Source organism: Panicum virgatum, chromosome 1K, assembly GCF_016808335.1.
Source record: "Panicum virgatum strain AP13 chromosome 1K, P.virgatum_v5, whole genome shotgun sequence".
Taxonomy (NCBI): Eukaryota; Viridiplantae; Streptophyta; class Magnoliopsida; order Poales; family Poaceae; genus Panicum; species Panicum virgatum.
The window spans coordinates 3,936,943-3,959,228 of record NC_053136.1 but is presented as its reverse complement, the minus strand read 5'-3'; the positions used below and the strand labels follow the sequence as shown (position 1 = coordinate 3,959,228).

At 46.4% G+C, this 22,286-nt stretch overlaps 3 protein-coding genes across 7 annotated transcripts; 1 reads left to right on the top strand and 2 right to left on the bottom strand.

Moving 5' to 3' along the window:
• Nucleotides 1–2,859: 2,859 nt before the first annotated feature.
• LOC120651008 lies at nucleotides 2,860–5,785 on the top strand. Of its 2 annotated transcripts, none has more exons than XM_039928364.1 (3): nucleotides 2,860–3,409; nucleotides 4,118–5,101; nucleotides 5,375–5,785. In XM_039928364.1, exons 2-3 carry the CDS (start codon nucleotides 4,173–4,175, stop codon nucleotides 5,409–5,411), a joined length of 966 nt encoding a protein of 321 aa, XP_039784298.1. In that variant the 5' UTR covers nucleotides 2,860–3,409; nucleotides 4,118–4,172; the 3' UTR covers nucleotides 5,412–5,785. The 2 variants fall into 2 exon arrangements, with proteins under 2 accessions (XP_039784298.1, XP_039784376.1); XM_039928442.1 differs by lacking the exon at nucleotides 2,860–3,409 and adding an exon at nucleotides 3,434–3,913.
• Nucleotides 5,786–6,597: 812 nt separating this feature from the next.
• Nucleotides 6,598–11,196, bottom strand: LOC120650898 (putative adagio-like protein 2). 2 transcript variants are annotated; one of them, XR_005665875.1, is made up of 3 exons: nucleotides 10,747–11,195; nucleotides 6,964–8,777; nucleotides 6,598–6,870 (listed from the first exon to the last, which is right to left on the bottom strand). XR_005665875.1 is itself a non-coding variant. In XM_039928230.1 (2 exons), the coding sequence occupies exons 1-2, from the start codon at nucleotides 10,995–10,997 to the stop codon at nucleotides 7,178–7,180; spliced, it is 1,851 nt and encodes a 616-aa protein (XP_039784164.1). In that variant the 5' UTR covers nucleotides 10,998–11,196; the 3' UTR covers nucleotides 6,598–7,177. The 2 variants fall into 2 exon arrangements, 1 of the variants encoding a protein (XP_039784164.1); XM_039928230.1 differs by having other exon boundaries at nucleotides 6,598–8,777; nucleotides 10,747–11,196.
• A 6,323-nt stretch (nucleotides 11,197–17,519) lies between these two features.
• On the bottom strand, nucleotides 17,520–21,667 carry LOC120650720. Of its 3 annotated transcripts, none has more exons than XM_039928130.1 (4): nucleotides 20,968–21,667; nucleotides 19,653–19,820; nucleotides 19,074–19,529; nucleotides 17,520–17,821 (listed from the first exon to the last, which is right to left on the bottom strand). In XM_039928130.1, the coding sequence occupies exons 1-4, from the start codon at nucleotides 21,543–21,545 to the stop codon at nucleotides 17,800–17,802; spliced, it is 1,224 nt and encodes a 407-aa protein (XP_039784064.1). In that variant the 5' UTR covers nucleotides 21,546–21,667; the 3' UTR covers nucleotides 17,520–17,799. The 3 variants fall into 3 exon arrangements, with proteins under 3 accessions (XP_039784064.1, XP_039783997.1, XP_039783921.1); XM_039928063.1 differs by having other exon boundaries at nucleotides 19,074–19,610; nucleotides 19,689–19,820; XM_039927987.1 differs by having other exon boundaries at nucleotides 19,074–19,820.
• Between the last annotated feature and the right edge of the window lie 619 nt (nucleotides 21,668–22,286).

Below are 22,286 nucleotides of genomic sequence, written 5' to 3'. Positions count from 1 at the left end.
TATTTTCTATGGATATTCATGCAAATTGAGAATCATACAAGGCATGCTTAAAGTACTTTAGGTGATATCAAATTGTACCCATTTCACTTTATTTAACTAAACTAAGAAATTATTGTTGGTCAAAGTTTGAGCAAAAAATCAATGGTGACAAATATGTCTGACAGGGAGAGTAAAATTTACTTACTCAAACCTAAAAATATATTAATTAATGAATAATTATCAAGTCTATCAATGCAAAGTCGAACCGAAAGCGACCCAGAAGAAGGAACCATTAAGAGCCACTGGAATAAGAGTCACTGGAATTTTATTCCGAGAAGAGTCGTATGAGGCATTGCAAACAAAGATTAGTAGATTACCCCTCAAGAAACCAGGCCGCTAAACCGCTCATTCCCGTCTTCATGGCTTTCCGCCCTTCTGCTGACATCCTTTTGATTCTTTCCACACCACAAGTCGCTTTCCTTTTGCTCTCTGTTAACCTTTTCTCTGTCTTTACAGAATTCAACTTAGAAAACCAAAAGGTGAGTTAGTGATCTATAGGTTACTGAAAGTACCCTTAGAATGCTTTTAGGTCTTAACAATGTCAGAGGATATATTCATTCAGCTTAATCGGACTATGTGTTTATAACTTTATATACCATCCATGCCTGTATGACGTATCTTTGAGATTTTTGAAAAGAATGTATCTTTGAGAATGAAGGCACTGATTTATCAAACATTTGCACGGGGACTCTGAATGATTGGTGAATATTGTAGGAATTCGATGCTTGAATCATGCTTATGGAGCTTAGCATTTTAGCACTGATCGATCTCGACAAAAGGTTAGCAGCACTTTTTAGGCCTTCTTTTTTCCTAGCTTTTGGAGACTGTAGATGCTTTACCTGACGACGTTTTCCCAATAAAAATTGCATGCTTTACCTGATTAATGCATTATTGATGCAGACATTGTCGACAACATTAGCTTGATCAACCAGGCAGCAATCTTGTCTCCCGTGTAAATTATTGCAAATGTGTGAGATCACATTAGTTCTGGTTAGGGAAACAATTCTCTTGGCCACCGGCATTAGATATGCATAAACCTGGATATGAATGCCAGAAGACTAATTTAATAGTGGAAGTTGCCTTTGGTCAGTAGTATGTGGAACCACCATAGATAACTTTTTCTTTTTCTTTTTTGTATAATAAGATAGCTTGTTATGTTTATTTAATTTTTCTCCTTTGTTGCATTGATGATTTGATGTTTCATCTGTTGGACACACATCGTAGTGCAGTACTGGTTATAATGTTTATTTTTCTCCTTTGCTTGTTGCATTTGGTGCATCATCATACCTCAGTACATTTGTTTTCATGGTGAGTTGATATTCCATCTGCAGTAGTTGAGATGTGAACGTTTAAGTGTTTGGTTTCCCACTCCGGAAAAATCTTTTTAGTTCTAATAGAAGACACGAAAAGAAAGAATCCTATTGTACTGAATTTTATTCTTGCAGCAGAGAGAGAGAGAGAGACTGTATATATTTTGTTTCGTTTGTTGCTGCAAGTCTAAGAGGATAAAATCACCAAATTAGTCGAAACAGTGAGAGCCGTGAAATACAAACAGTGCATAAAAAGCACCTCTCTTTAAAAGTGCAAAGTGATGAGCTTCCTACTTTCAACCGTGAAGCCTATGTTATTAAAAAAAAACCGTGAAGCCTAGATATTTGGCCCCCTTCTCAACCACTGCAAAACAATGTATCAAAAAACTACTGCAAAACAAATTTGTTCTTTAAAAATTTTTAGGGGTGAAAACGGTCGGAAAAATACCCTATCCGTTACTGTTCCTGTTTTTTTTTCTTTCAGAAACGGGAACGGGAAAAGCAGACGGGAAAACGAAAACGATATTACGGGATATCGGAAACGGAACATATCGGTCGGAAATTTGTCGATTACGATCGGGAATCGGTACCTTAAATCGGGAACAACACATCGGTACCTCAAATCGGGAACAACACATGTAACTACTCAAAACATTTAGCTCGACACAATAGATACAACCATACATCATTCACATGCAAAACAATATACTGAATAAATGATTTTGATAAACAAACATCATTGCAGCAACATTAAGTCTCCAACAGCAGGTCATTTCCATCACACAAACGTCACATGCATGCAACAGCACTGCTGTGCTGCAACCTGTGCGTGGCCAGGGAGGGGAAGCCGCAGACGGCAGACGCAGGGACTCCGGTCCGTTCGCTGCCTCGCCAGTGCGTCGACTCCGCGGGCGGCGGCTGCCGGTCTGGGCTCCTTCAGTCTTGCTCCTGGCGGGCAGCGGGCCGGCGGCTGGGACACCGGACCTGGATGGCCGCGCGACGCGAAGCCAGGTCGATGGGAGGGAGGGAGGGAGGGAGGGATTGGGGCGGCGGCGTGGCGCCAGGTGAGCGCCGGAGCGGGCGAGCGGAGCGGATCTCGGTCTGGGCCTCTGGGGTGGCGCCGTCGCCTGTCGCTGTGGCCCGTGGCGGCCGAGTGGGAGGACCAGAGGAGTCGCCAATCGCCATTCGCCAATCCGTCGGGGTGGCCGGATGGGGGGTGGCGGCCGAGTGGGGGGATTGGAGTCGGGGTGGCCGCGGGTGGGGGTCTAGGCATTAGGCAGGCTTAGGGTTTGTTTATTGGGCCGGGCCTAGAGGGAATTGGGACTCTGAATTGGTATGCAGGCAAAAAATGGGAACAACTGACGGCAGTCGGCAAAAGACTCTTTTTTTGTTTCTGTTCCTGTTTCTGCCGATTTTTTCCCGTTCTTGTTTTCTTGCGGAAACAGTATATGATCGGTTTTTACAAGATATGGTGCCGGTCGGGACGGGATACGGGATTTTCCCGTCCCGTTTTCAACCTTAAAAATTTTATGTGAAATTCATCCGTTTTCCAGAGTCCATCACAATGGCAGATACCAAAGGGACTCACAGGCCACAGAGTCTCAGTTCGCTCTCCCTCTCTTCCTCCTCTCCCAGAAATGCTCCCAAAATCCAACCACCGGCGCTGACAAACCAAACCACCTGCAGCCTGCAGGTCGTCAAGTCCTCGTCTGCCTTTACCTCCCCCGGCATCCAGGCTCCGGCCGGGGAAACCTCCGGCGACCCGCGTCTAGGCTCCAAGAACCTCACGGCCCGTACAACAAGAAAGCAGAGGAAAGCTCACCCTCCTCGATCCTCGTCCTCTCCGTTGCGGCGGCGGTGCCGTCAGTGGCCTGGCGTCCACGTCGCAACCTTCGTTTTCGTCTCCACATCGAGAGACGGGAGGAGAGAGACCTGGCGTCGCGGAGCGAGGCGAGGGAGACGTCTCACCTCTCCTCACCTCGTCACTTTCTGCGGCGGCCGCCGTTCCTCGGCCACTCTCCGGCACCTGCCGGCAGCGAGCCGCCGAGCAGGACGCAGCGGTACGACCCGACCTGTCCCCTCCCCGTTGGCGATTCTTGGGCGGTCGGCTGTTGTGCGCCGGTCCCATGTTCTTCTTCTCCATCTTGTTTTTTTTTGTTATTGTTTTTTCCCCCGGTATTCTTGTGTGATTTGTCTGCAGAAATTCTCATGCGATGCAGTGGATTTTTTGGGGGTTTGTAGGCTTGGTCTCGAGTTCGTGCGAGGGATTTAGGGGCAAGGATTTAGTTAGAGTTTGTTAACCACTCTTTTTTTGTTGCGGAATGGATTTAGTCGATGGGCTTTGACAATTGATTTCGATCAGTTTTTCTTCAGGGAATATTATGAATCTTTCGTGATATATCCTTTTCAGCTTCCCCCAAACGTCGGTTCAATTTCTCCTGGTTTACAGTTCGCTAGATGGTTTTGGGAATTTTCTTAAAAGATGGTACTGTGTTCATACCTGCACAATCTAACTGATTGTGCCAACATTTCTCTTGAGAAGTCAACATTTCTCTTAAAAGATGGTACTGTGTTCATCACCTTTTCTGATTACATGGCAAGAGTTTTGAAAAACTGTAGTAGCGTGTACGAATTTTGATGTAAACATACTAAGGTTGTTCTTGTTCCCATATGCAAAGTCTGCTGCTATATTGGTTACAGGAAATCCATATGATGTGTTAAATGACAGGGCTCATATACTAATCGACTTGCTGCTTGATGCTGTGCAGGCTGCCATGAGAAGATAAACTTGATAGCGCCAAAGATCTACCTACAAAGTTCAGCATGGGTTCTGGGAATTTGTTAATGAAGAAGGTGGTAAAGCCCAGTTCCTTTGATCTGGACATAAAATTTGATCAGAGTTGGGTGGAGGATGTTAGTTGCCCTATCTGTCTCGATATCCCTCATAATGCAGTCTTACTGAGGTGTACCTCATATGAGAAGGGCTGTAGACCATTCATATGTGACACAGATCAGACACGTTCAAACTGTCTTGAGAGGTTCAAAGTTGCTCATGGGATACCAGTCAATGTGAAAGTCTCATCTCTTACTGTGGCTCCCCTTAATAGCATTCATATCATTTCATCTAATGCAAATAACAGCCCAGCCTGCCCGTTGTGCAGAGGTGATGTGATTGGGTGGTTTATTATTGATGAGGCTCGCTTGCATCTTAACCAGAAGAAAAGTTGTTGTGAAGAGAGTTCATGCTCATATGCTGGTAACTTCCATGAACTTCAGAAGCACACCCAGCAAAAACATCCAAATTCACGCCCTTCAGAAATTGATCCTGCTCGCCGGGTTGACTGGGAGAATTTGCAGCAGTCTTCTGATATAATAGATGTCTTGAGTACAATACATGCACAGGTTCCTAATGGTATAGTCTTGGGAGATTATGTCATCGAGTATGGGGATGATGAAGCTGGAGATGAGTATGAAGTCTACCACAGGGTTAGAAGGAACTGGTGGGCATCCTGTATTTTTTGCAAGGCGTTCCGTAGATCTTCAGGAGGCCGAAGAAGAGCAAGAGCAAGGGAAAGGAGAGATAGTGGAACGAGGAGCAGCAATAGATCTAGTCAAGAAAGCCTTGCCCTTGAAGTGCCAACAAGATCTGTTGACATAAGAGAAATTAGATTTGATGAAATTGATGACGAATATATAGTTACAGGGGCCATGCCTAGGGTTGCAGCGTCAAGGAGAATGGCTGGTCATTACAGGTCTGCGCACTTATTTTGCTATTTCCTGCTCCCTATTGTTAGATATTATATGATTAAGATGGTGTACACATGCAGATACAAAACCATAAAACCAATAGAAATGTAATTCTGTTTTATGTTCTCCATCTTGCAACCTTCTTTCTTAAGCATAAAACTATGTCCAAGCATAGGACGTGTCTTGGCACAACAACACTACAGCTATAACAAACATTATCTTCTTTTTATTTGTTTGTTTAACATCTCTGATACACATTCTACCATTGTTCAATCTAGGGATCCCAGGTTCAGACACCGACCTTCACACTTGTAGGATCAACCAGCAAAAAAAGGAAAAGCCGTGCTGATGTCTGATGCAGCAACAATCAGAATTGCTCGACCTCTGTTCATTTATTTTTCCTTTGTTTTAAACAAAAAAGAAGAAAATAAAACTCTCCACCCTTGGAGGTGCTCTGGCAGCCCAAATTTCCTGTACAGAAAATATAGCAGCAAGCCTTTTGTTACTGTTGATTTGCAGCGGGTTTCATCTCCGTTGCAGGTTCTTTAATGTAAATATTTAGCTCCCTACTTATGGTAGCAGTGTTTGAAGATCAGCTTCCTGTCTTGCAGATCCTTGTATCTCAAAATGCTTCTCTGGAATGCAGCCTACTTTAACAGCAAAAATGCTCCTAAGACTTACCATGCTGATTTTCTTGCCTCTTTTGACAATTGTTGAGAATTTGAAGATGGTACAATCTAGCTTTGAATTGCATTTGCATGATTGTGTTCTTGCTTGCTTGTGCTGCTGGGCATGTGGAAGAGACTTCCTTCCGTGTTGGAATGGAAGGCGCTGAAAGGAACTGGGTGCTGGGCTCGTAAGCATGTTCCGTACCGTACCTCCTGATCTGTGCTTGGGCTTATCGAGAGCTTTCGTGCTCGACTGCCGTTGCCTTTGCTCTGATTTCTTCCGTGGTGTGTCTGCTTTGATTCTGTTTGATGTCAATCATCAAGTGGCTTGAAAATGCCTTGCTTGTCTGGATAGGCAGCTCATACCTCCGAGTCTTTGTTACGCATCAAATGTCTCTTTTACTTAATTCAGGTAGTCTTTGCTACGTATCAATGTCCCTTCTGATAAAAAATCAGGTGGTCTTTTTACGCATCAATGTCCTTTCGATAAAGATGACGCGTCAGAGTCAGTTAAACGAAAAAGTGTCTTTAGAACTGGGAGATGGGAGAAGCTAAGGCAGTGCTGCAGGTTCTCCAGAAATAGCAGGAAATGTTAACCCTAATTACTCGATGGAATGTAATCAGATGATAAAATCACAGAACAGAAAATTGAGAGAAGTAATTGGATAAACTTGGCGGTGTGCCTGACCCTGCCCTAGCGTACAACAGCCGGTTGGTCACCCGTACCAATCCCAGCTCGGAGAAAGAGGCCAATGCAAATTGATATTCAGCATCAGGTCACCATCAACGTCAAGACATTAACACGGTCCTAGGCTCCTAGCATAAGGCAAATGTACGAATAAGATGGAATTATTGAGATTCATCCTTTGATAATCAAGACGGTAAAGAAAATGTCACAAGTATCACTATCACTTGGTGTAAGCACAAAGTAATGCAAAAGTATAAGTAAATACAACAGTGTTACAGCTTCTCCAGATAGCAGCAATCGATGGGTCAAAAACCAGAAGACCACAGCATCGCTTCTCAACAATGGCGGTGTCAGCATGTGCGCCATCATAACACAATGAGTGTGTCGCATGGCTCCAGCTACATAACGCCAGCTCTCCCTTTGGAAACATGATAAGAACTGAGATTAGCTTATGTATGCTATTGCAACGTAGACCATACAAACAACAACAGCAGAGGTAACTTATTCCTACTTCTAGATGAGGCGACTCCCAGACATAGATTGAGTAATCAGATTCGATCCACCTCAGGGGCTACTCCACAACTGCCCTGAGATAACAGAGTAAAATCACTTCGCGAACCCTATTTTTGTAGCCCCACTGTTGGAAAAAATTGTTTCAGCCTGAGTCACACACACGAAGAGGCAGCTGTTCACCAGAAATGTCTCTTCAAGGAAGCTTTTCATCTTCAAACTAATGAGCTAAGCAGAGAAAGCTCATGCATTTCAGTTAGTGTCCATTCTTCTCCAGTTTGTCCTCCAAGAACTACTGCCTTTGTTCCTCCCACGACGCAGGTGCTGTGGCCCCAAGCAAACCGTGGAGGCCGCCCTGGAACATTCAAAATCCTCCAGGTCGGCTTCTCTTCAGCTGGATCCAGGAGGTAAAGCTGCGAGGCTGAGTGAAGACCCGCCACAGACCCACCAAATATCAAAACTCTACCTCCAGGAAGGCTCACCGCGACGTGATCAAGGCGAGGAGGTGGGCCAACTCCAGCAGGATTACCAGCTCCTGGCATCCCACTGCCAGTGATGCTCCGCCAGCATGGCTTGTCTTCACTTAAATCTAAAGTGAATACATCGCTGGACCTGAGCCGTAGAGGGCCACTTTTGGCAAGACCACCAAACATCAAGATTTTCTTGCCGTCGTAAACAGAAAGGGAGTGCCCAAGTCTAGAAGGTGGAGTCCAAGATGCAGGTATCTCCCTCCACACAGGTTTTTCCATTGTAACATCTAGGAGGTAGGTATCGCTTAGAAGTACACCAGAGTCAGCACAGCCACCAGAAACCACCAGCTTTGTACCATCCACTGTGCAGGAGCTATGCCACGACCGTGGCACTGGTGGTGCAAGGCCAGGAATCTCGCGCCAAGTTGGATACTGTGCATCCAGATCCAAAATGAAGACATCATTCAGTAGCCCCTGCCCCCCACAGCCACCGAACAGAACCAGCCGTGATCCATTTAGGCATGATAAGGTATGGCCCCAGCGACCAGGAGGAGCCGAGCTCACATGGACGTGCCTCCATTCTGGCTTGCTGGCACTCAAATCCAGCACAAATGTATCATTCATTGGCTGCATGTTAACACCTTCTCCACCAAAAAGGACAACACGGTTCCCTACAGCGCAGGCACTGAAGTTGCACCGAGATGGCTCCACCGCACCACCGATTGTCAATTTCCTCCAGGCAACAGCTTCCAGGGTGGTCAACTCTCGAGCTAGCCGTTCCCAAGCTAAACTTCTTGATCCTGCCACACTCTCAAGGGTCCGAGTAGCGTCACTGCCCCATGCATTCTGACAAACCATCCTCCAAAGGTGTTCATTCTTTGTCAAGTGGTACAGTCTCTTACAAACAGAGTTTACAGAGGCTATATCCCTGGGTGACAGTTTTGAGAAGATCTTTTGGCACAGTACCTCATCACTCAGTAGGAAGAGACTAGAATGTTCCCATAAGTTACCCTTGCCCACTGAAGACGGTGGGGGAGTGTTATCTGGTGCAATCCATGTAGATCTCACAAGTTCCTTTGTTACAGAGCCAGGAGATGGCCCCAAATCAACATTGGAATCATTGAAAAACTGAATGCCCATATAGTGTGTTATTGTGTCATCGTCTCCATATATTGGTGTTAATTGCAGCTTTGCCATGTATGGAGAACCATCTTTTCTAAAATTCAACAGATCACCCTGGAATTTGGTCCCATCCTCTAAACATCTCCGAATCCCAGTAACTACTGCAGCATCAACAAGGGGATGTCTCCTCTGAGCAAATGGTCCTCTGCATTGCAAAAACCGGCTGCAATAAAAAAAAAGGCAGCTTAACAATAATACTAAAGAAGAAGCAAGTGAAAATTGTACAAAAAAAAATGGCTAACATAGGATGTTAAATTTTCAAATTTGCTCAGAGGTGAAAGAAAATATTAAGAAATCTGTATTTGGTCAACTGAACTTAATTAACCCTCTTTTAGTAGCAGTAGAGAATAACATTCTGCATCCATTCCATACTTAATTTTATGAGCACAATGTTCGAGACAATATCAGCAAAGCAAGTTTTATTATTCAGAAGTTCACTGTGTGCTTTCATTAGTTAACTACTGGTGACATTACTGATACAACTAAAGACTACATGTAGTGTGCCTTAACTGTCCAACCCACATGAAATATGGTACTTAAGGCCGGCATTTGTAACTCAGTTACTTCTAGTCCTCTATTTTTAATTCCCAAATTTGATTTGCATACAAAACTAACGAATGTCAGCATAGACAACATATGCCTGTACAGAATTTCTAAATATGTACCATCTTTAAACCATCAACAAAAGCTTTTTCTTCCTTTCCTCTACAATTTTTCATGTAAATCCAAACCCATCAACATGTATCCATTAAATTCCTTAAGGCAACTATTTGGTCACTGAAGGAAACTGGCTACTGGTACCACTGGTAATAAGCTGCCATCACCTTGTTGGATATGACTTTGCCTAACATTGAAAGGGCAGGATCCCAGTTTTCTAAATAAATTAGGAACTTGTAGTAGTATATGACGCCAGGAGCAAACAGTTTTATATCCATCATGGATGTGTTGTATGGTGCCAAGGTTGGCGGACATCACTAAGTCTTTCTAAAAGATACTGACAAAATTCTAATCATAACAGTAATATGCAGTCCATGAGGCAATCTGTTGACAGATGATGAAACTCTTCTGTTGCAAGGCTGAACTTGAAGAGAAGCATAAACAAAACAGAACAGAACAGTGCTCTAGACGTTCAAGCAACTATAACTATAATTCAAAATTTTCTGCCTCAAGTCCATATACAAGTCCTCAATAATAGGTTAACAACATCTCAAGATGATCTCTGATCAATTATCCACTACTACTGCCTCCGTTTTTAAATATATGATGTTTGGGATAAGCTAATTAGTGGAGGGAATAGTTGTTAACTGGTGCCCTTTTATCCAACAAAACGCATCCATTCTAGTTATATAAAGTGGAATATTGTAATTCTAGATAAAGATCACTGCCAACATATGAAGTAAAAAAACAGTTTCATACATAATCAACTAGAAATGAAACGAAAATAAGTAGGCCAGACCCCATCTCAAAATGAATTTCCAACAGAGTTATAATCAGGGAATTGGAATATTGGATAGTGCGAAGAATTATACAGAGCCAAAATACATACCTCCTTACTTCTTAATATCCTAGGATAAAATTTAAATATTAGGGAAACAGGCCATTTTCATCTTAAATTGCCACTCCTAGCATATAACTTGGTGGGACTAGCAGTTGAAATTGATTTGAAGCAACTAACAGTTCGAATCAACTCCTTCTCTAAGGGAAACCTAAAACCAGCACATCATACATTAACATAAACATGTTTATACATAGATCATAAACCAAAAACCATCATGAATTTATTAGTCTAGTTGTTACAGTTCATGTAAATAGACTCCCTCATTGCTACAGTGCTTAAATTAACACAGGAAAGGAAGAAATACTACCTGTCAGTAATTTAACATTGGAAACCAAACAAGTTCAATAGCATCTTAACTTGATTCCAGCCGGCCGCTATAAATCTAGATATTATCTACGGGCTATGGGATACTGCTCAGGTCACCACAAAACAGCAAGCACGCTAAATAACTTTCCGTGGTCGACCAACTATCCACCCTAAGAGATTCCTCTAGCAACGAATGAATCCCCCCGTCATAATCACAGAACCAACCCAGCTCGGATTCCAAACTGGAGCGCACGGGGCAGGTGGTTACCAGTTCCTCCCGAGCACCTCCTCGGCGCGGTACCCGGTGGCGTCCTCGAACCCGCGGTTGACGTAGATGATGGGGAAGTCGGGCTCGAGCGCGTCGGAGACCACCATCCCGCACGCGCCCAGCACGCCCTCGATGGCCAGCGAGAACCCCGGGGGCCCGGTCCCGGCCTGGACCTCCTCCTCCTCCTCCTCTTCCTCCTCATCCTCGTCTCCGCCGCCGCCGCCGCCGTCGGAGTCGCTATCCCACTCCATCTTTGCCGCGGGGGAACCCTAGCCCATGCCGGCGCGCGCCGCTAGGGTTGTGGTCGGAGCGCGGTGGGGACGGCGCGGAGGGCTCGCTCGGGCCGGATTTATACTGCGGCGGCGGGCGCGGGTTGGCGAGGCCAATCGCGGGGCGGCGCAATCGGGGAGGAGGAGGGGGAAGGAGGCAGCGGCGAACGAGTGGACGACCGGGGTGAGGGGTTGGGGAAGACGGCGGGCGGGGTGGGGCGATCGGCGCCGTCGGATCTGCGGGTCCCGGCGGGCGGACGGCTGTGGAGAGGAAGGACGGGAGAGGTTGGGGGTGGGGGGTGGGGCGGGGAGGGGTTTTACTAGCCACAGAAAAATTATAGTTTTATTTCAAAAAAATATTACTGAGATTGAAAACGATTATCTTTGCATGGTACTATACGGTAAAGCGAAATTGTGAGAGTAATAAAGATGTAATCAAATCCTTAGGACATAGGTTGAATTTGAACAGAATCCTTAAAAATAAGTGAAGGACATCATCAGTCTTAGATTGTGCATGTCACGACACACACGAAATTTCTTCTTGGTTTATTTACATACCGTGCAAGTTCCCTCATGTCCTTTGAAAGTAAGCTGTCTCACGTGTAGATGATGCCTTACCTTGAAGAAAAAAGAAATTAAACATCCACCACTTTTGCCTGTAAATTGCCAAAAAGAAATACAGCAATTTGGTTTTAACGAATATTTAAAATAGGAGCCAAAATAACAAGTGAAAAAATGAAAAATCAAACATAAATAGTGAATATAATCTATTCAATTATTTTTATTTAAAACTAAAATTAAAAAATGTTGGTACCAGTACATCTCAAAGAAAATTCATAGACTAAAAAGGACAATGAGTTTGGAATATATGTAATATCAGAATTGGATGTTTGAGTTAGGTTACATCAATGATGTATCACCGTTTAATGAACATATCTTATTTTAGAAAATGAAACGACAGTGCTTACTTGAATAACTAAAAATTAAATAGTTTGATTATTCTTTCGTTGTTACTTTCGGGTATCATTTGTCACCCCTGCATTTTTGCTCTTTTCATTGCTATAATCGTGTACAGACTTGCAATGGCAAGATGTGCCGGCGCTTTTTTTTGCATGCATGTGGCGTTTGGGGTTAAGCGTGCGTGACATCAGCCTATGCATGGCACGCAAAAGAGATGAATGCACGGCATCGCCTCAGCAATATATATGATGAATGCACGGCCTCAGGTCCTAAATTAATTTAGTTGTTTTAACTTTTCTAGGTATATAATTTTTCTATGCATGTAGATATATGTTATGTTTAGGGGTGGTAATGGGCCATGACCTAGTGGTCTCTTCACAGCCCAACAAGAGCCTTAAATATTTTACACAAAATTATATAAGATTAGAGCTCAACTCTTTTAGGGTCCGGGCCTTAGATTTTCTAATTCAAAATTTTGGACCCTTTACCACCCCTAGTTATGTCTAGATGCATAACAAAATTTCTCGCAAAAAAGGTGCATGGTGAAATTTTGTATGTCTAGAAAAGCCAAAACGACTAATAATTTAAAAGGGTGGGAGTACATACCATATGAATACGATATAAGAGCATAATATCTTAGTGTTTTTTTTCTTAGGAGTATTCAATTAATTGTTGATATGATGTATTATTGCAATGATCTCCAAGCACAAATCTTGTACATAGTTCTTTAGTCTTTGAATATTGAACACAACCTTCACCGAGAGAGAACTTTTTTTCCCTCGCTTTTGCGGAACTCTATGACGTACCATCAAACAATCTCATACTACATTCAATCTGCATGATACACCAACTGAACAGATGAAAAGCACAAGAAAGAGGGAAGCGTGCTGCCGGCTTGGCTCGTTTGAGCAAAACCTAACGACCGGCCATTCGTGCATGTTGGCAACTTGTCACCTGATTTAGTGAAACAGCCAGTGCATTACTCTATTAGTGGTGTTTCTGTTGTCATATAGGAGTAGACTATCTTTCATACTGCACAAAGCATTTTTGTTTTTCAGACACCTATTTAAACGGTAAGCCTAACAAAACGAGGCTGGTTGTTATTTGGTAGGATGGTTTTGGCAAACTTTTGAAGAGCGAATAGGTGGCGAAGCAGAAAGTGCAGACCCGTTTGCCTTTTTACGACCTAGGAATCATACTGCTGTACTCCACACATAATTCAGTCCAAGGAAATGCCAAATGTATGTTAATAATACATGTTTCTGATCAACTGAAAAATTTGCAGGCTAGGACAGAAATGCCTCAACGGCTACAAACAACTAGTTCGAGTTGGTAGCCTATATATATGGCTTCCCTAGTGATTTTGGAGTTGTTGGACCTCAAGTGAAGTCCTAGACACATTGAAGAAGTTCGCCAAACCATCCAAGTGCTTAGTGATCAAATTCTTAGTCCTTAGCACACATTTGAGAGTGTTAGTGATAGGTTAGCTCTTGAGAGAGTGTGAGAGCAAGGTGATGAGCCTTCTGAGTTGATTCTAGAGTGAACTATATTGTATCTCGGTGCGCCGTTCATCCTTGGAGTCTCGGTGGCTTGCCGGCATGTCTTCGACCCTCCGCCTTATTGTGGAGCGGCGTCGACAACCCTTCTTGGTGGAGTTCCCTTAATAGAAATCGGGATCAAAATGACCGTGGTTGTGTCCGCAGGAAAGACTTGATTGCCGGGAAGCGATAATTTTCGTGAGTGCTTCAACAATATGGATGTAAGGGCGCATTTGTGGCAATCCGAACCACGGGATAAATTCTCGTGTCGAGAGTTTGCTTCCTCTCCTCCCTCCTTTATATTTTCGCATTTTATATTGCAACCTTGTGTGCCTTTACTTTCATAGAGTACTATCTTGATAGGATTGGCTATAGATTGCATAATTTTTTTGGAACGAGAGTTTCACATGAGAAGAACCGTAGCTGCACATTTAGATAGCATATTTTAATTTAATTATTGTGCAAATTAGTTGGAGCTATAAGTTAAGATTTTTAGATTGTCTAATTTACCTCCTCTTCCTCTTAGGCTAGAGCACTCGATCACTTTCAAAACCTTCATACTCCTTGCGGTTTTATTTTGGTTTATTTTATTTTTGGTTAGACCGGTCTGAATACCTTTAGAGTTTAAGGTTTAGGATTTTTCTTTCCATTTGACAGCACATGGTAGGGGAGTCTGTTCATGCATTGCCATGGGTACGAGCTGGCTTCCCTGTATTTGTGTGAGTTTCTTTCGGATCAACTGAAAGATAGCAACAACGAAAACTATGAATACAATCCCGCTCATTGAACCAAAATGATCCCGAAGGATTTTGACAACTGTTTTCTATTCTTTTCAGCAGTAGTTGTGGAACATGGAGCTAAATGAAGTTGAGGTGTTCCGCCACAAAGCTCACCATTTCCATCAATTGACAAGTAAGTTCCATTTCGGATCAATTGAGGTCTTCTCCTCTTCGGTCTGGGCGGCCTCCAAGTGCTGGCGGCCGCTCCACATCTCCACCCATAGCTGGCATGGACTCCATGACCGTGCTGGACACCATGGCCGGAGCAGGCGAAGAGCCCTTCGCTGGGCAGGCTCCCGCACATTGCCTGCTTGGTCCTCGAGGCCGCCCACCTCATAGCCTTGGTCGCGGCCGCGCACGTCGCCCTTGCGCTGCTACTCCTCGCCGCGAGGTGGCCCTAGCCCGGGAGCCGGCCCTTGGAGGTGGCCTCACCGCGGGGGCGACCCTCGGAGGGAGGCGGGCCCGGCGCGGGGCGGCGGCCTCAGCAGTGCGGTGGCCTCACCGCGAGCCGGACCATGGCGAGTGCGGCGGCCTCGCCGCGAGGCGGGCCTAGGGGTGGTAAAGGGCCCAACATTTTGAACTAGAAAATCTAAGGATCGGGCCCTAAAAGGGCCGGGCTCTAAACATATGTATTTTTGAACTAAAAATTTTAAGGGCTTTATTGGGCTGTGAAGAGGCCATTAGGGCCATGGCCCATTACCACCCCTAGGCGGGCCCGACGCGGGAGTCGGCACTCGGAGGGGGCCTCGCCGCGGGAGGTTGCCCTTAGTAGGAGGAGGGCCCGGCGCTAGAGGCGTCCTGACAGGGGAGGCCGGTCGGTTGTGGGCGGTCGCCGTCAGCGTGCTGGGCGCGGGCAGACGAGCGGGCAGGGCCCTGGCCCCGGCCTCATGTGGCGGCCGCCCAGCGGCGGCACGGCAACAGGGCGGATTATGGGGCGGCGGCGCTGTGGACGTCAGGGCGGGAATGAGGAGGATCGAGATATAGAAGATGACAAATTTGAAGGATTTTTTTTCATATATTTATGTCATGTGGCGCCACGTCAAATGGTATGGACCTAAGTGACACAACTTAGTAAGTTATGAAAAGCTGAACAAGCAGATGATTCCTCTGAGCAACAACAATGTAATTGAGGCGGTGAGCCATCCCCAAAGCCTCTGTGATCATTCTTCAGATATGTGTGTTTCAATTTGAATCTAAATGATCATTTCCCTCTACTTCCTGCCTGCCAGGGCCTCGGGAATCACAACATCATATGCATAGAGGATCTTGTCCAGAGGCGGAGCTCCTCATGCGGCATGGTGGGGCAACTGCCCCACCTACTGCCAACGAGGAGCCCCTAATACCCTTCTTTTCTTCGTCAGGCGCAGCGGTAGAGCAGCAGCGTTCGCTGTCTCCATCGACGGAGCCAGGCAAACCTGCAGGGCTGCCGCCTAGTGCCCGCTGCTGCCTGTCTGCCTGCCTTAGCAGCTCAGTTCTACAGTGCAGGGCGAGCTGGTTAGATATGTCTCCTTGTTCTCATGTGCTGCTGTTTTTAAATAATCATATATGATATATTATACACTAACAAATTTGTCTTCAAATTCATAGGTTTAGTTGGATTTTCTTACATTGTACTAACTAATTTGTCTTCAAATTCATAGGTTGTTGGATTTTCTTATTTCTTACTCTTGTTTAGTTGGTATTTGTTGAATTAATAGACCATATTTAACATTCATACGTGGTGGCCGTAAGATAACATAAAAAATTATGCCCCACCTAAATTTCTTGCCGAGCTCCGCCACTGATCTTGTCCATGAGATCATGACCGTTCGCCCACATTTCAAGGAGGCCAACAACTTCCTGTTGCCATTCAAGCTGAAGGCACCACTTGGTGGCCTGAATTGAAGAAGAGGAACCACTATGTTGAGGGTGGTGATGCCGGTAACCGTGAGAACTACATCAACGAGCTCATCAAGATGATGAACTAGGCTCTTCTATCCTGTGTGACATTGATTTCCTAGGTTTGCATGTTCATAGAACCGGGCTCTTTCACAGCGAGACTTCCAATAGGAAATCTGTACTGTTTATGCATGTGGAGATATTTGAGCTTATCAACTCATGTTGCCATTTCTGTAAGTGTTGTGATGTTCGAATCACTTTCACCCACCATCATCATACCCAAGTAAACTATAAGCTCATGATCAGCATCCCAAACTGTCATTGCAATGCCACTTGCTCCTCATTCAAGCACAAAGCCACCATGATTCGTATTTTGGCACAAATGTCCACTCAACACCCCCTACTTAATTATGTGAAGATATACTCCCTCCGTTCTGGAACATAAGATATTTGAGGGTTCAAATTTGTACCTAAATATAAGGCATCATCGAGCCTTTTGGACAAAAAGGCATGCTAATCTTTTTGGTTTTGGTGCTAGTTTTGTAAAAAAAAATCAATTATGGTGGGTTGAGGGAGTAAAAAAAGGCATGCTAGTCTCCTTAATTTTGGTGCGCGCACTAAAAATTAAGCAATTGATTAACTGAATAATGCACTGATGAGGGGTATATGTATCTTTTCTCTACCTCCATAATCTGTCTGCAAAAATCTAAAATGCCTTACATTTCAGGATGGAGGGAGTACTGACTGTACAATCCCCTCATCTCGCCTGCCCTCCCCTCTGTGGATTATAATTCTCAAGCAAGCAAGCAAGCGTTGACTTGCATCCCATCATTGCAAGTACAGATGAGCCCTAGTGCATGTCCCTAGTGGCATTCTTTCCGGCATATTTTGCTGATCACCATTGTTTCCGTGCTCTTTTATATCAAATCGTTTCTCATTTATTTTGCATTGCGTTCTAGATGGATGGATGTGATTGTGACAAGAACAAAAAGTCTTGCTGCCCAGGTAGTTGTTAACTGGGGTGTGGAGTTCAAATTTCAGAGGGCTTCCGTTCAGACAAAAGATTCCTTATACCGTCCCTCCATTCAGAGAGAGGGAGAAGGATTTGTAGAGACAAGGGAAAAAGAAGTGTATGGACTGTGCCCCTTGGCCATGTGAGGTTTTCTACGCAAATGTCTACCACTCCGTGATTGCGCGCCAGACTCCACGATGCGCGTCATTTTTTTTACGAATAGCGGTGACAATGATTTGTAATAATTTACATGAACAGGATACCAACAATTAAGTTAGCACAACATATACTGCATAAATATACCACCATAGCGTTAGAAGTGGTAACATAGTACAGATTAAATTTCACATACAAACTTGGTATAGCACAGGCAAGGACACAATTTAAAGATTATACTTGAAAACTCAACACACCACACAATTTCTTGACAAACCTATGCAAGTATGCAACACACCACAAACTTGATATAACTTATCTGTTCATACAGCATGAAGTAGACCGTAATAGGCCACGATATGAAATAGCTCCTTCAGTTTTGTTGACAAACATGACATAGATCTTTCTTGTTGAACCATTAGATAGTATATAAGAAGTACGATGAAGTTGGCAGACGTGACTCATTCCACATCCTTCCTCTTCCTGCAGTACATAAATACTGTGAAAAAAGTGGTCTAAATGGATGTTCAAACTAAACTTACTTCTGTTAGCAAGATCAGGCTAGCATGCAACGGTGTTTCATAAATTAAGTAGTTGTGCTATAGAAAAGAATTGCCAAAAACAGACACTGAAGGTAAATACGTAGTATACTTTACTTCTAACTGCTAATAATTTATTTCCAACACCATATGAAAGAAGGTATTGACAACTCCACCATTCCTAAGCCTATTGCTTATCTTTCGCTAAGTAGCCTGCAGGCTACATCACTGTTCTGGTTGGAGAAATAGGCTGCTGTTACAGTAGCAGGGCTGGTCCTGAGGTTTTAGGGGGGCCGATGCGAGATTGGAGATGGGGCCCTATAAATATTAATGGTGATGATAAATCTATATGTAGAACATTTCGCCAATAAGCGAGTGCATAAAAAAACAAATTCTAGCCAAACAATTTATACATATTAGTACTATATATGGTATTATCTCAAAAACTTGTTCTTGCAATTCTAGATGCCAAGTCAGTAACAAAGATACTAATACTAATATCATTTAAATATTTCTTGAAGCTTGAAAATTAAAAAAAAACAAATAGAAATTGAAGGTTGAAAGCTATTGCAAAGCTACAAATTAAACGTGTTGAACCAACTCAAAGGTATCACTTAAAAGGCCTGTAGATCGTGTAGTCTTAGGCGTGGCTACCAATCAACGTTAGTTAATCGTGGGAGTCAGTCAGTTGGGAGGAGTCATGCGCGACACATCGTTTCGTTTCTTATCTGCCCTGGTTGTACGTTCTAATTGTATATGTACATGTATATATACTACTCCCTCAGGATTGGGCCTGACAGTAGTGAAATGCTAACAAGATTAAAGTGATGAACAACTTGCATGTATGCAGCAATAAATATGCAACCAGCAAAAATCAATTAAGCAGGAGGTACACTTGGATAAGGCCAGCGGCAATATAACAGTGCTTCATAAAGTAGTTATGCTATAGAAAAGAATTGCCAAAAACAGACACTGAAGGTAAATATGTAGCATACTTTCCTTCCAACTGCGAATAAATGTAATCGCTAAATGTCCTAGTTGGAGAAATAGGCTGCTCTTACAGTACTCAGTAGTGAAATACTAACAAGATTAAAGTGATGAACAAATTGCATATATGCAGCAATAAATATGCAACCAGCAAAAATCAATTAAGCAGGTGGTAGATAAAAGCCAGCAGCAATATAATATAATGTTACCTTGGGGGATTGAGGTACTTGGATAGCTCACAGGTAAGCAAGGGCATGGGACAGGTGGACCTTAGTGTGGTCAAGTCGGAGTCCACAGTTGCAAGATCCTCCTTCCCATTGATATACTGAGAAGAAGACTCCACGGTTGCAGTGTTCATGTCAATGGCAACCAGCCACATCTTTTTCAAAGGCTCATACGAGCTGGTAAGGAAGTGAACCACATGTGGCCTGTCGATGTTCACTTGGGGGAATATGACAATGTCATGTGGGAACTCATCAGGGGATTCCCTGTGTGCAGATGCTGGCCATAGCTTGTCGGAGGTGGCTGTGGAGTCCTCGATCCACCTCATGCGGCCTAACATGCCCTTGTTCTTCAACAACGCCATGCTACCGTCTAATCTGAGGGTGTGGCAGGTGATGGTGAAGCTAGCACCGGGTTTGAGTGCCCCATGGCCAATGCCATCACTGCGGGCGACATGGACGAACTTGAGCGCACGGCCATCATCAATGGCGGACACGCCGCGGGACATCCGGCTGTGGGTGAAGCTGCGGTTGTAAAAATTATTAGGGAGATTGTCCAAAGGTAACCTGAGGAAGGAGACTGTAGGCTTGGGCTTTCCGAACAAGTCACAGAAGAGCATGCCCCGGGAGTAGTCAATCCAGCACAGCCAGTGGTCGACGGGGACGACGCCTTCAGTCTGCCAGAAGAGCAGATCGCCGGGGTCGCCGCTGTGGAGGATGGGCACACGCACGGAGCTCCACTTTTGGATGAAGTCCATTTTACCCTCTGAAGTTGTCAAGGAATCCATATTACCCCCTGAACTGCAATATCAGGAATGGAACCCCCTTCAACTTTTAAAACCGGACAAATCACCCCCCGGCTGGTTTTCACGGTGGTTTTGGCGGTGGGCCCCACATGCCAGCCTGCGGGCCCCACAAGTCATCCTCTCCTTTCTCTATCTCTCTCTCCCTGTCTCCTTTCTCTATCTCTCTCTCCTCCGCGGGCCTGCCCGCACTGCCACAGAGCTCGCGCCGCCGGCGCAATTCGACGCCTCCACGCCACCGCCGGCCGATTCCACTGGCGTGGAACTCCACTGTGACTCCGCCGAGCTCCCCAGGCCGTCGTCCCGACCTGCCGTCGCCCGGACCCGCCTCCCCGCCAGTCCGTCGCGCCGCCAGGCGGCGCCGTCCGCCGCGCTCGGTGAGACCCCCTTTCCAGGCGCCTTCTCCGTGTCCCGACCGCAGTCGCCACCTCACGGTGCTCATGCGCTTCTCGTTGCGCTGCCACAGAGCTCTTCCCACCGTCGCCGCGCACCACCGCCTTGGGCTCCCGCCGCAATGGAGCTCGTGCGTGTGTCCCTGGTGAGGTGCTCTGGGCGGCGGCGGCCGAGGCAGAGGTGCTCCACGCGTCAAGGGCTCAGCGTGTGCGAGCATCGGAGTGGACGCGCGGCGTCGGGCGGCTGGCGGCGAGGGCGGCAGCGGCGGGGCGGCGGAGGGAGGCGCGGCGATCGGCGGAGGGAGGGAGGGAGGCGGAAGGATGCGTGGCGGCGGGAGGGATGCACTGCGGAGGGAGGCGGAGGAGGGAGGCGGCGGTGACGGAGGGAGGTGGCGGTGGAGGGAGGCGCAGCGGAGGGAGGGGCGTGGCGGCGGCTATCTGGAGAAGAGAGGAGAGAGAGATAGAGAAAGAGAAAGGAGAGAGGGAGAGAGAGATAGAGAAAGGAGAGGATGACATGTGGGGCCCGCAGGCTGGCATGTGGGGCCCACTGCCAAAACCACCGTGAAAATCAGTCAGGGGGTGATTTGTCCGGTTTTAAAAGTTGAAGGGGGTTCCATTCCTGGTATTGCAGTTCAAGGGGGTAATTTGGATTCCTCAACAACTTCAGGGGGTAAAATGGACTTCATCCTCCACTTTTCGCCGCATCGTGCTGGGACAGCTGATTTCAAAAAGAAGATGTCAGCGTGGACCTTGTTGCGGATTTTGGAGAGATGGAGCTCTGCCACCACAAACTCCTGCTCGCCTTCGCCTCGGCACAAGAGGCCGATGTGTCGGTCTCTCAGCAGGCGCCGCTCGACTAGGTAGTCAAGATGACCAGGAGGAGGTTGGGCATCCATCTCGCTAGAAGGAGGGAGCCGTTGGAGCGAGGAAGGGTCGTGGTAGGCGCTGAAGATGAAGAAGTCCTGCACTATAACGAAATTGGGTAGCAAGGTGCAGACTTGGAGCAGGGCAAGGCGGTGGTGGGTCGCCAGGAAAGCCAGGGGCGTCAGCTTGTCGGGGCCCGGGAAGCCCGGCAGCTGCGCGTAGAGGCGGGAGACGCGCGGGGGCTCGGCGAAGGAGAAGGCGATGCGGAAGGGGGCGCCCAAGGATGTGGTGCCGGACGCCCTGACGGGCGCCTTGGACTCGTCCGGGAAGGAGGCGTCGTCGTCCCGGCGGAAGACGAAGGGCTCCAGGATCGCCCAGCTGGGGAAGGCGGCGGCGGACATGGCGACCTACCTGGAGACAGATTGGGAAATTAGAGACAAATTGGGGGGTTTTGAAAGGTCACAAGGTGCCTTGCCGCCGATGAAGGCGGCGGCGGCCGGCAAGATGCGTGCCGGAGGAGTCATGTTGCAAGCGGCGCGGGCAACTCCGATACGTCAACCCATTGGGCCCATATAATTCAGTATTTCAGCCCACTCCGCAGAAGCGGGTTGATTCGGGTAACCCGCGGCAGCCCACTTACCCGTCATCGGCGTCTCCGCCCTCCACACCCGCGCCGCCATGGGGAGCCGCAACTTCATCCCACACCGCACAGTGATGGCAAGCTGACAGCCGCCGGCGGTGGCAGTGGCGGTAGCTGCCTCCTGCCTGTTCCTTCTACCGTACCCGAGCCAAGGCCCCATCCACCTGATGCTCCAGTTCGGCAAGCGTCTAGCGCTCCATGGCCTGCTTGCTCTACGACGAATCGGCGATGCGCTGGCCAGCGTCCGCCTCGCTGTTTCGGTTGGCTTCTGTTTTGGCGAGTGCGGCGCCATCAACGCCTACCTATCCCGGCTCGAGGACGCCGGCTAGCTCCGCGATGCTGGCGCAGCTCCTCCGGGACGACGCCGCTGGCGACCGCCCCAGTGAAGCTCAAGTAGCTTCGCCCCTGCCTTGCCAACGCCAGGCGTGGTCAATATGGGCGACAATATCCACAGGGCAGGCGGTGGTGTGGTGCGGCGCCATCCCATTTGTAGCTCTCGATC

Bases quoted from the DNA above. Each gene is read 5' to 3' on its own strand.
- LOC120651008 (XM_039928364.1), top strand. From the start codon at position 4,173: ATGGGTTCTGGGAATTTGTTAATGAAGAAGGTGGTAAAGCCCAGTTCC. The intron at 5,102-5,374 runs GTCTGCGCACTT...TGTTCAATCTAG, and splicing joins AGAATGGCTGGTCATTACAG to GGATCCCAGGTTCAGACACC.
- LOC120650898 (XM_039928230.1), bottom strand. From the start codon at position 10,997: ATGGAGTGGGATAGCGACTCCGACGGCGGCGGCGGCGGCGGAGACGAG. The intron at 8,778-10,746 runs GTAACCACCTGC...TTTTTATTGCAG, and splicing joins GAGGTGCTCGGGAGGAACTG to CCGGTTTTTGCAATGCAGAG.
- LOC120650720 (XM_039927987.1), bottom strand. From the start codon at position 21,545: ATGTCCGCCGCCGCCTTCCCCAGCTGGGCGATCCTGGAGCCCTTCGTC. The intron at 19,821-20,967 runs GATGAAGTCCAT...CCAAAAGTGGAG, and splicing joins CGATGCGGCGAAAAGTGGAG to CTCCGTGCGTGTGCCCATCC. The intron at 17,822-19,073 runs GTAACATTATAT...TATGTACTGCAG, and splicing joins AAGTACCTCAATCCCCCAAG to GAAGAGGAAGGATGTGGAAT.